The sequence below is a fragment of the Octopus sinensis genome, linkage group LG18, assembly GCF_006345805.1.
Source record: "Octopus sinensis linkage group LG18, ASM634580v1, whole genome shotgun sequence".
Taxonomy (NCBI): Eukaryota; Metazoa; Mollusca; class Cephalopoda; order Octopoda; family Octopodidae; genus Octopus; species Octopus sinensis.
This window is the reverse complement of record NC_043014.1, coordinates 25,539,275-25,552,218: the sequence shown is the minus strand read 5'-3', so window position 1 is coordinate 25,552,218 and position 12,944 is coordinate 25,539,275. Positions and strand designations below refer to the sequence as shown.

Below are 12,944 nucleotides of genomic sequence, written 5' to 3'. Positions count from 1 at the left end.
GATAACCTATCAATCAGGTGACTCTGCTAGCCAGATTGATTTTATTCTCACCAGATGCATGGTTGCTCTTAAATACAAAGAACCTCCTTGGTGAAGGTTCTTTGTATACAACATATATATACAACATAATATAGTTGTTAGTGACTTTAGACTTGAGGCCAGAAGGATGCCAAAAAGCAGACCAATATTGAAAAGAAGGACTTGGAAGCTTAAGAACCCTTCACATGGTCAGAGATTTAGGGATGTCGTTACCAAGAAATTTGATGATAGGGAGGAGGAGCTACAGTCCTGTGAGCTAGAAGGCAGCTGGGAATTCCTGCGAGATAGCTTGCTGAGTGCCACAGACCAAATCTGTGGCTGGTGGAAAGTCCCTTCCAGATGCAGAGTAACATGGTGGTGGAACAATACTATAGACAGGGCTATTAGAGCAAGGAAACAGGCTTGGAGGGCATGGAAGAGTGGGGATAGCAGGAGAATGTATCAGATAACCAAAAGGGAAGCTAGGAGACAGTTATATATAGCCAAGGGAGTAGCAGAAAAGAAATTTGCCACTGTTCAGCAACATGAGGACCAAAGAACTGAAGTATTTTGGATTGCAAGGCAGTGTGTGAGAGAAAACTGTGATGTCACAGGAGAGAAATGTGTCCACATGGATGATGGGGCCCTTGCGTTTAATGATTCTGCAAAGAAAGAGGCTTGGAGATGACATTATGAAAGACTGCTGAATGTGGAGGAGGAGAGTCTGCCAAAGATTGACCCAGTTGAGGAACCAGCTACCCAAATCAGCAGTACCCTGGTAGATAAAACAATTAAGGATATGAAGACAGGGAAAGCACCTGGCCCATCAGGAATCACTGCTGAGATGCTTAAAATATCAGGCCATGTGGGTTATAGTCTTGTCACCCGCATCGTAAATCAGGTAGTTCATGGAGTCATACCCAATGACTGGTGTAGCAGCACCATAGTCAACTGCTACAAGGGTAAAGGTGATGCTTTTTAGATAGAAGTTATAGGGGTATCAAATTATTGGATCAGGTGATGAAAGTTAGAGAGGGTCATAGCCCAACTAATTAGAGAGAGAGTTAGCCTAGATGAGATGCAGTTTGGTTTTGTGCCAGGCAGAAGCACTACTTGTGCAATATTTCTGGTAAGGCAACTGTAGGAGAAATATCTAGCCAAAGATAAACCTCTGTACTTGGAGAAAGCCTTTGACAGAGTCCCCAAATTCCTTATGTGGTAGCCAGTGCGGAAACTGGGGATACATGAGTGGTTAGTAAGAGCTGTACAAGGATGCTGTCAGTAAAGTGAGGGTTGGCAACGAGAATAGTGAAAAATTCTGAGTAGAAGTAGAGGTTCACCAAGAATCAGTCTTCAGCCCCCTCTTATTCATTATAGTCCTCCTGGCAATAACAGAGGAATTCAAGACCGGCTGCCCTTGGGAGCTCCTCTATGCTGATGACCTTGCTTTAATAGCCAAAACTAGAGATGAAGTTTAGGGTATGGAAGCAAAATCTAGAATTGAAGGGCCTTAGGGTTAACCTAGCAAAAACTAAAGCCTTAGTAAGTAGAAAGGCTGTCAAATTACAAACCCCTTCAGGTAAATGGCCCTGCTCGATCTGTAGAAAAGGCATGGGTAGAAACTCCATACGATGTACCCAGTGTAAGCTATGGACACATAAGAGGTGCAGCAATATGAAAGGAAAGTTAACTGGGAAAATAGTTTTTGTGTATGGCAGATGCACAGGGGTAATAAACACTGAAGATGTACAGAAAACAGATTCCATCACATGCCAGAGGGAGAAATTAGAAGTAGTTAATAGCTTCTGCTACCTAGGCGATCAAGTCTGTCGTGGAGGTGGTTGCTCTGAGAGTGTAGCGGCTAGAATAAGAATAGCGTGGGCAAAGTTCAGGGAGCTCCTACCTTTGCTGGCAACTAAGAGCCTCTCGCTCAGGATGAAAGGTAGACTGTATGATGCATGTGTGCGAACTGCCATGCTACACGGCAGTGAAACATGGGCCATGACTGCTGAAGAAATGCGTAAGCTTGAAAGAAATGAAGCTAGTATGATCCACTGGATGTGTAATGTCAGTGTGCATACATGACAGTGTGTAAATGCCCTGAGAGAAAAGTTAGGCATAAGAAGCATCAAATGTGGCGTGTAAGAGAGACGATTGCACTGGTATGGTCATGTGTTATGTATGGATGAGGACAGCTGTGTGAAGAAGTGCCACGCCTTGTGGAAGAAATTTATGGAAGAGGTAGACCCAGGAAGACATGGGAGAGGTGATGAAGCATGACCTTTGAACACTGGGTCTTACAGAGGCAATGACAGGACACCAAGACCTTTAGAGGTATGCTGTGATTAACAAGACCCAGCAACTAAAGTGAGATTGCAGCCACCCATGTCCATCCCAGTTAAGAGTACCCCTGATGTGTCAGGTGATATGATATGCTGGAGAAGATGTTGAGTCAAGTAAAACCAATATCATAGCTGTAATCATTTCCCCTTGACTGGCTCCCATGCCGGTAGTGTGTAAAAAGCACCATCTGAACATGGCCGATGCCAGTACCCATTGACTGGCTCTCATGGTGGTGGCACATAAAAAGCACCATTTGAACGTGGCCAATGACAGTATCCCCTGATTGGACACCATGCTGGTGGCACATAAAAAAGTACTATCTGAAAGTGATTCATACCAGGCCTGCTCGACAGGCTCCTGTGCCGGTGGCACGTAAAAAGCACCCACTATACTCTAGGAGTGGTTGGCATTAGGAAGGGCATCCAGCTGTAGAAACATTGCCAGATCAGATTGGAGCCTGGTGCAGCTACTGGCTCTCTAGACCTCAGTCAAGTTGTCCAACCCATGCCAGCATGGAAAATGGACGTTAAACGATGATGATGATGATAAGATAAAATTATTTGGCAAAAACCTACTGCAGATATGTTTTGTCATTTAGTGATCTGGAATCAAAATCTATGTGTCTATTTCAGATATTGGTACTTTGGGCCTTTGAAATCTTATTGGACATATCTTCGAACTGCAATGAAGAAATGGCCACCAGCTGTCACACTGAATGTTGAATATGTGCCATCTAGTGCTGACTTGACAATAAAGAAGGTAGTAGCCTCCAGTGAGAAGAAGCAGGTTAAAAAATGGTCATTGTTCAATTTTTTGTACAAGTCTAAAATGCCTGATCTATGTAAGTTGCTTGTTTTTTCCTCATTCTTCTTTTTAAATTTTTTATCATGAGTCTAAACCAGCCGACTCATGATTAAATATTTTTCAGTTGTAACTATTCCATTGTTTTGGACATAATTTGAGAAAGATTTAACTGCTACTTCTAGTGGTTTGATTGGCTATATAGTAGCTTCCCTTACTGGCTTGTTCATCTTCTAGCTGTGTAATTTTGTTTTGATAATTTAGTTAAAATGTTCAGTCATGATGGAAGTAGATCTAGGTGTAACCACAATGGAGATTATTGGTGGCCACACTGTGTTGGGAAAAGAATTTTAGGAAAATGCTGTTGTTGAATAATGAGCATTCAAAGCACATCATCTCATGTTTAATGAACCAAGTTGCAATCTTATTTTGATTCCACTGTGTAGACATATTTAATATCCTTGACAGCTGTATTGTTAGAAATTGTTAGTGTATCAAACAAAATACCTTGCAGTATTTGTTCTGGCTATTTATGTTCTGAGTTCAAATTCTTCCAGAGTTTTTCATCCCTCTGGAATTAATAAAATACAGTACTGAAGAAATACTGAAGCTGATTTAATCAACTGAGTTCAGTTCTTGCCATGGTCAACTGTTCCTTTCAACCTTCCAGGATTGATAAAGTACAAATCAAGTACCAGAGTGGGTTTAATTTCCTATGCTCATAGCCCAAAATTTGTGGCCTTGTACCTATGCTAGAAATAATAATATTAAGAATAATAATTATCACAATACCTGAGATCATCACCAAGCAGGATTTTAAGAAACTGCCACAACAGACATCAAACACACAATATTTAAATGACTTTAACAAAAGATGAAACAAGTGTCTTTTTAAACAGTGGAAAGGAGCAGCTGTGCTTGCTGATAAAGCTATCAAGAAGAGAGAAATAACAGCAAATTTCATTCTGTAAGCCTTGGGCAAATCGTGATACAAAAGAAACAGCACATGTCCAGAGGCAGTGTTCTATCAAAAAGTTAACACTGAACTGATAGACCCATTTCTTAATGTCACTGACCAAACGAAAAACAAAACCAAAAGAGAATGTTGGACAGATGATGACTATATTGAAGTTCTATATGCATTCAACAATGCAACACATAGGAATAATAAAATTAATATATGAGATATGGAGGAAGAATGATAAAGATATAAGGAAAAACAAAATTCACTTGCAAACGCCTGATGGCATATCTTACAAGAAGGGAATGTTTCCTAAGCCAAAATAGACAAACTTGTCCAATAAAATAAACAACCCCACAACATGTACTCTACACGTTGGATACCCAACAGAAAACCACAATTCACATTATACACACAACACACAATATAAACACTAATGCAACAAAAGACTCAAGCCAAATCTCATAATAAAAGATACTGGTGCAAAACAATACAGAGAAGAGTTTGTACTCTCCCAACAAAAAAAAAAAAAGTACACGGAGATGTAGTAAGTGATGCAGTAGAAATCTGAAGCTATCATAGGAATTTAAACATATCAGGTAATAGTAATGATGATAGTGATAATAATAATAGTAATAGTAGTGGTAGTGACATTAGTAGTAATAATGATAAGAAAGAAAAAAAAACATCATCAGTGCATAGTGAAGCTGTCAAGATAAAAGCACACACAAACATTGCCTTACCTTAGTTTATGAGGGATATGAGTTTACACAGAAATTTTAGTGATAATAGAGTAAATAAGGCTGGACATTTAAGGTAAGGTCACTCACTCAGCAGTGAGGAAATAGACAAGCAAAGAGAAAAGGGTAGTGATGAAGTGCTACTTGAAAAGTGAGCCTGAAGTAAGGGGTTACAGAAAATGTATATTAGCACTTTGGGTAAAAAGTGGGGGTTTTGAAGTAACAGTCAAACGACAAGTGGAGCGGGCTAATGCTATCAGGAGATAAATGTGGACGACATAATTGGAGGTAGAAGAGACCACAAGAGAACTAAAAAAGAGAGATCAAGAAGCAGAACACCCAACCAACATAAGTGATTCAATTCAAGCCAAAGAAAAGCCTACAAAATAAAAAACAAAATGATAGCACCACCAATCAGGAAGGGAAAATTGACACCTGTGACCTTAGATAACTTGAAGAATGCAATGAGTAAAGAAGAAAGAAAAAAGATTATCAGCAGATATTAACCTTACTAGGAAAGTAGATTCTGTTATCAGTAGGATAGATGCTAAAAATATAGGTGACATTAATTTATTAATTTATTCAGGAGGGGTAGTAGTTACGAGCAGAATAGGTACAAGGTGGTATGAAAAAGTTTCCGAACTAGTTATGTTTAATGAAAAATAACTTATTTATCTGTTTTAACATCATCTCTTTTGAAATAGTCACCTTCCACAGCAATACACTGGTCCCAGCATTCCTGCCACTATTGGAATCCAACCTGGAAGTCATTTTCCAGAAGCGAGTTAAGGACCTTCTGCGATTTGCTCTTGATCTTGACAACAGTGTGAAAATGGTGACCTTTGAGCTGCATTTTCAGCTTGAGGAAGAGATGGAAGTCTGCAGGTGTTAAATCTGGTGAACAGGGCAGGTGCAGAAGCAATACTATGTTGGAGAGCTTGGTAACAAGGTGCATTGTTATCATGAAGAATCCAATTCTTGCTCCACAGATCTAGTCACTTTTGCCAAATACTTTAAAATGTCACAGTAGAACTCTTGATTGATGGTCTGGCCCTGGGGAACAAGTTCTTGATGCACAATACTACAGATGTTGAAAAAAACGATGAGCATACCCTTGATTGAGCTGCAGCTCTGTTGTGCCTTCTTCAGTTGTGAAGATGAAAGCTTTTTCCATTGTGATGACTGCTGCTTCATCTCAGAGTCGTAATGGTACACCCAAATCTTGTCACTGATGATGATTCTTGACATGAAAGTTGGGTCATTGGTGGCATGCTGATGGAGATCTTGACGGACTTCAATGTGATGTTCTTTCTGCTCTCTGGTCAGCAGGCAGTAGACAAATTTGGCTGAGACATGTCACATGTTCAATTCAGGCATTAGAATTGCTTGCATAGACCCAACAACATCAGCAATGTCATTGATTATCCTCTGACTATCCTCATGCACAAGCTGATGAATTCACAACTTGCAAAGTAAACACAACAATGTCACTTGGCACACTATTTGAAGGTCACTGCTAGCTCTCACTGCGCATACAATCATGTTGGTGTGCTACAGAACTAGTCTGGGAACCTTTTGATACCACCTCGTATGAGTGAAAGGGTTATAAAAAAATGAAAGACAGTGCAAAAGAAAAAGTCATGAATCTCTGTGCTTCACACATATCGCAAATCTATAATTCTTTCATATCTAATGTAGCCAAAAATTGGAATCAAAGTGAAATACAAACCTAACGAACAAAGAAAAAATTGATGGACATATAATAGCTTGAAAAACACAGCCAAGTTTGAAAATAAATTGTTCATAATTAATACATTGAAATCAAAGTTATAATAAAATATCGATTTGGCTGAAGCTTACAAAGTATTTTACACACCCACATACATATGTATATATAAACATATATATGTATATATATATATATATATATATATATATATATAGAATATATATATATATATATATATATATATATATATATATATATATAGAATATATACATACATATATATATATAAATATATATATATATATAGAGAGAGAGACTAACTGGTAGAGTGAAGGCATATATAATTTGTGAGTTATATATCTATATATATACTAGCAGTATTGCCCGGCTTACCAGTGGAAGCAAAAATTGTTACAACTCACAAGTAACTGATCTCGCTGAACTCGTAGCACGCTGCGTCATACGAAAGCAAAGCAGTGCAAATGATTTTTGCACGTGTGACTATTTATCGCACTGAGGAAAATCGATTAATCTGCGAGTGCAAAATCAATACTTCCTTACACAATGTACGTACATGCGCTCGTGCGTTCTATGCATGGGCAAATTAAGCTAAACTTGGATGAAGTTCAATCAAAATTCAATTATTTTGGTTTTACAATCAAGCATTTAATGCCCTCTAATTTTGCGCTTATGTGTTCCATTTCCTCAATAGGAAGTATGTAGAAGTGTTTCATAAATTTTTGTTGATCAAATAATTGCATTGTTGAATTATTCTTTTAGATCAGTATTTCTCAACGGGGATTTCAGGGGAGAGTCGCTGATGATGTATCGTGATGATCAAAAATCCGGCCTGCTAAAATTTGGTTAAAGTGATTCAAACTGCAGACTCAATGCAAAATGGTCACATTTAATTCAAAGTTATTAAAAAATGTTATGAAAACAATTGGTATGTGTTCACAAAGTCCAAACAATTAATACGAAAAAACCCTCCAGGTTACATCCCGAAAATTCATTTCTTCGCCGAATTTCTACTATGTTTATGGCGATTTGTTTTTATATCTTGATTTTTTATTTTTCATGCAATTTACGCATGCTTGCACGCGTAGTGAACGCAGTTCACATCAAACAGCTGACTGAGTAAAGTTCTTCTGGCAGCAAATTCTAAATGTCAAGGTGCAAGATATGGAGTGATATTTGGAATAAGCCAGTCAATCATGATGGAAATGCAGTATGGTTAAAGAAAGTGAGGGAAGAAGTAGCTAGCAAGAAGCAGCCAGATCTAAAACTAATTAGTGCATTAATGAGTAAAGTGTTAGGAAGAATGCTGAATTGGAAGGGCCCAGGACCAGATTTAATTCAAGGGTACTGGTTAAAGAAATTTAGTAGCTTACAGGAAGACTAAGGGAACAATTTCAGGATTGCCTGAATGGAGGAGTAATACCAGATTGAATTACAAAAGGGAGAACAGTACTCCTTATGAAAGACAAAAACAAGGCAATATAGCTAGTAATTTAGACCAATCACTTGCTTATCATTGATGTAGAAACTATTAAGAGGAATGCTCTCAGAAAGCATTTATGAGCAGCTTGACAGTTAGAATTTGCTGCCAGAAGAACAGAAAGGTTGCAGAAAGAAGGCTAGATGAACATATGATCTATTATATCCAGCAGTCCTAAAAGAAGCAAAATCTGAAAGGAAACAATTAACAATAGCATGGATAGATTATAAGAAAGCCTATGACATGATTCCACAGTCTTGGATAAGTAAATGTTTGAGACTATTCAGTATTGCAGAGAACATGTAAGTTAATTAGCTATAGCATGAAGAAATGGAAAGTAAATCTCCACTCAGGTGATACAGCCTTAGGAAAACTTAATATCAGGAGAGGAATTTTCCAGGGAGACTTGTTATCCCTTTTAATATTTGTATTATATTTAATCCCCTTCAGTATAGTATTAAGAAAAGCAAAGGCAGAGTATCAGTTTAGAGATAGTAAAGAAAAAATTAACCATTTGCTCTACATGGATGATCTGAAGCTTTTTAGTAAGAATAAAAATAGATAAATTCCTTTATACAAACTGTAATACTCTTCAGCAAAGAGAAGTGCACAATATTAGTCATAAAAAAAATGACAGGTAGTTAGCAATGAAGGCATTCCATATGACCAAACATTAAAGTCACTAAAAGAAGGAGAAAGTTATAAGTATCTAGAAGTATTAGAAATGAAGGCAAATATTTAGGAGGAGTACATCAGAAGGGTGAGGAAGTTAATGAAGTCAAAGCTAAATGGCCTGAATCTAGTGAAAGCTGTAAATATTTGGACAGTATTGTCACTTAAATATTTAGCAGCTCTTGTAGATTGGACAAAATAAGCAAATCTAGGCAGAAGAACTATGTAGGAATTCAATATGAATGGAGGACTTCATCCAAGAGCAGTTGTAGCAAGACTATATTTACCTAGAAAGAAAGGCAGTGGAGGTCTAATATCAGTAGAAGACAGTATGGAGTTAGTTAGAATAGATATATCCTTTTCTGTAGGTGTTATGGGAGAATCCTGAATGCTCCACGTGACTGAAGGTGGGCTAACTGATTACAGTAAATAAGAACTGAGTGTAACTGTCAAGGGAGTAGTTGACGGATGTTAGTTCAATGTGTATTAGTTTAACAGTCAGTAGCTGAACTGTGAATACCGAGTATTGTACCTACATTGGAGTAGTACAGAGTGTGTTCTATGTTAACCTATATTTCTGCAATTGGTTGTTTTTAGATAACCACAACCAACTATTTATTTGTGTAATACTATTTTACACCAGACGTGTTAACCCTCATCATAAGAGTAGGTAATAGCGGGGAAATTTTATTAAGAGCTAACAGTTGGAATAGGGAAACCAAAAAGCTAAATGAGGTTAAAAATCAGAAAAAGAAGTAAGAGAAGGCATTGCATGATAAACTTCCAAAGATAGGGACAGAAAATAGTAATAGAGAGGCATGGTTGTGGTTGCAGAAAGGAAGGCTGAAAAGGGAGACAGAAAGTTTGTTAGTAGCAGCACAGGATCAAGTATTGAGGACTAATTGGCTATAAACCAAGATAGACAAACAAAGTCAATATGAGTGGTATAGAGAAAATAGCAAAGTACCAAGACCTAGCCATTGAGCTACAGAGGCTATGGAAAGTGTGGGTAAAATGTATCCCTGTTGTTATAGTTGCATTAGGAATTATCCCTAAAAATTTGAAGAAATAGGCATAAAACCTGGTTTAGTGCAGCTCCAGAACAACTAGGATACTTAGGAAGGTTCTTGGCATTTAAGGTTGCTTGTTGTAGTCCAATGTTAGGAATATCTTTGGCAAGATTTGAACCCAGAAATGCTGCAAAGCATTTTGCCAAATGCTTTAATGATTCTGCCAGTCCACTGCTCTAAAATTCCAAACACTGGGACAAGGCCTGAAATATTGGAGGTGGGTTGGCTGATAAAATTGTCCCTAGTTCTTGACTGGTGCTTTGTTTTATTGACCCTGGAGGGATGGAAAGCAAAGTTGACCTTGACTAGATTTCAACTTAAAATGTAAAGAACCAAAACAAATTTTGATTCTGCTAATTGTCCACTCTTAAATAGCAAAATAATTGTTTCTAAATAGACACAGGATCTTAAATTTTCTTTTTTTTTTCTATCCTAGTATTTTATTTTATTGACAATAACAATATAATAATAATACGAAATAAAACTCCAACACATTAAAATTATATATATTTGTTCACTTCAATGACTTAGTAAGGAGCCTGTGCAAGAAACTATAGTCAGTTCCAGTGGGGATATGGTTTGTAAATTCATGCCAATAAAGAATTAAATTTAATACTATGTTATCTATGTGCTATCTTAAAATAGGAATCAAAATTATGACTGTATTAGTATGGCATAGCTAGGGTTCAGACATGCCTCTGTGGTTAAGAATTTCTCTTTGCAATTATGTAATTTCAGATTCATTCCTACTATGCAGAAACTTCAGAAAGTGACTATCTTGGATTGATCAAAGCCTTGTGAGGATTGTAAAGAAGTGCGCCAAAGAGACCATTCTTGTTCTTGACTTGTTGACTTAATGAATTGTTTTGTTTAACAATACCACTAGGTATTCTATTGCATGCATTCAAGACTGGTGTCTAATTTGAGGAAAAACTCACTCCAACCAGTCCTAGAGGCTCTGAAAAGAATCATACTCATTGTCCTTCTTCCTCTAAGCCATGCTAAAAACGAAAAAAAATTCAAGTATTTTATTTGTGTTTTATTTTTGATAGCTTATGTTGAAGAATATGAAATTGAAGACAAAGACTGGATCCAAGAGCAGATGTCTACTATTGAGTTGACTGTCACATCCAGTACTTATCAAACTGATAATTTGGTTAGTTTCTAGAGATTTCTTACTTTGTATTATTGTCTACATTACACCATTTTTGTTATAAAAATATAATAACTGCTCTCGCAATTCAAGTATAAATGTATTTTCTGATCTGTCTGATCCATTCTGATATGAAAGCAGATGTTAAAGAAATGTACTTTACTTTTTGGGACTATTTTTATATCTGGGAATTTGTTTTGTATTTTCTCCTGAATTTGAGGGTGTTATAGTATCCAATCTTTCTTAGCTGGATACATTGAATTAATTAGATGAAGCTATTACTGTTTGCTTATCATCATCAACATCATTATCAATGTTTCTCTACACTAGCTTGAGTTTGTCAGGTCTGCAGTACAACATATTGCCAGTTGTCAGAGGTTCTCAGCTGTGAGACCGAGCATTTTGACACCTGAACTCAAATCTGTAATTCTTTCAACATCTTCCTCTTCTACAAGTAGCCTTTGTCAATGGTGCATGGTATTGTTTTCAGCCAGAATTCATCATCCATTATGTCACATTGCCTATACAGTTATCTATCGTGCACATATTGACTGGTATCTTTCATGCTAAAACACTACTTCAGCTTATTGATAAAATAATACCAGACAACTGCTGGAATCAATTAAATCATCTACACCTCTTGCCAAATTTTTTGGCCTTGTGCCTATGTTATAAATTATTACTATTGTTCTTGTTTGACTGAGAATTTAAAAAACTTTTTCCAGGGTGCAAGTATCTTGGATATTGGCATTGGTCCTGCCTTACCAGAGAAAAGCTCAGTGATAAAAGAAGGGTAAGCATCTTCATTCAGTCATCTCACACTTTAGTGTTCTCTCAATTAGTTGGAGAAATGGAGTTCTAAGCTTCTTGAACTCATCATATTAATTTTATAGTAATTCTGTGCAATAATAAGGGCTAAGCTGTACCTCAAAAATTCTGTAGAATTAGATGATTTAAAATTTTGCTACTCTCATGTTTAGTTATGAATTACAAGTAGGGGATAACGAATGAAAATAATTTTGATATTGAATTTGATTTTACATTTTTGTGTGTGATACTATCTTATAAATATTTTTGATATTTTAGTATTTTTAGTTATACCTGCTTTCTTAATAAATACAGTGTGCAAGAAGCATTTCAGGACATATTTGTTAATTTAATAAAACTACTCTAATCTAGCAAAAACCAAATTAATTTTAATAAAAACTTGTGCACATGTTCTCCATATGGTTTCTTACATAATTATTCTATGAATTTGTCTTCAGCTTTGATGACCCTTCAATGCTGGACTGGTGAGAATGTTAATTAGTTTCCCTTCCAACAACAATATGAGCATAGTACTCTGCGGTATCTAAATCTAGCGCGTTCAGAGGCCATAAGTTTGGTGTTAAATTATCATAAAAGTTGATATCCATTCTTGAGTTATGTGGGCTTTATAAAAAGATGCTGAGTCTAGTTGAAACACATGTCCTTCTATTGCATACTTCATCCATTAATTCAAGATCATGTGGGAAGATGTGAAGTGATATGACATGATCTTCATTACACACCACTCCTTAAAACCATTATAGTTGCTGGAAACTTAGTGTGCTTCACTCTGGGAACATCAGGATCTGCTATTAACCATGTCATTTCTCCTATAGGAGACTTTTTGGTCTTGATTGAAGTTTTTAATGTGTCTTTGTAGACATGAATTAGCCTATCCTCAGTACATATGACTGGTATTGAATCTCCTCATGCACTACCATTCTGACAGTCCACTCTGACATCTGAAATTCTTTGGCAACAGCCCTCATTGGTTTTCTGACGTCATTATCGATAATGTTTAGAGCCCATTGGATGAATTGCAGTGTCCTTATAGTGTCCAAACTTTTAGAAGAAATGAAAACTTTTTAATTAATTCATTCAATTGTCCTCAAATACCTCTAGCATCCTGTATTATTTTCAAATTTTCACAGC

General features: G+C 36.7%; 1 protein-coding gene across 1 annotated transcript in view; it reads left to right on the top strand.

Annotated features, from left to right (window-relative positions):
- Positions 1 to 12,944, top strand: part of LOC115221812 (acylglycerol kinase, mitochondrial) — a 118,908-nt gene that overhangs the window by 98,870 nt on the left and 7,094 nt on the right. The window contains exons 8-10 of the mRNA XM_029792045.2: positions 2,994 to 3,202; positions 10,885 to 10,988; positions 11,711 to 11,778. Of these exons, the coding sequence (XP_029647905.1) occupies positions 2,994 to 3,202; positions 10,885 to 10,988; positions 11,711 to 11,778 (381 nt within the window). The remainder of the gene's footprint in view (positions 1 to 2,993; positions 3,203 to 10,884; positions 10,989 to 11,710; positions 11,779 to 12,944) is intronic.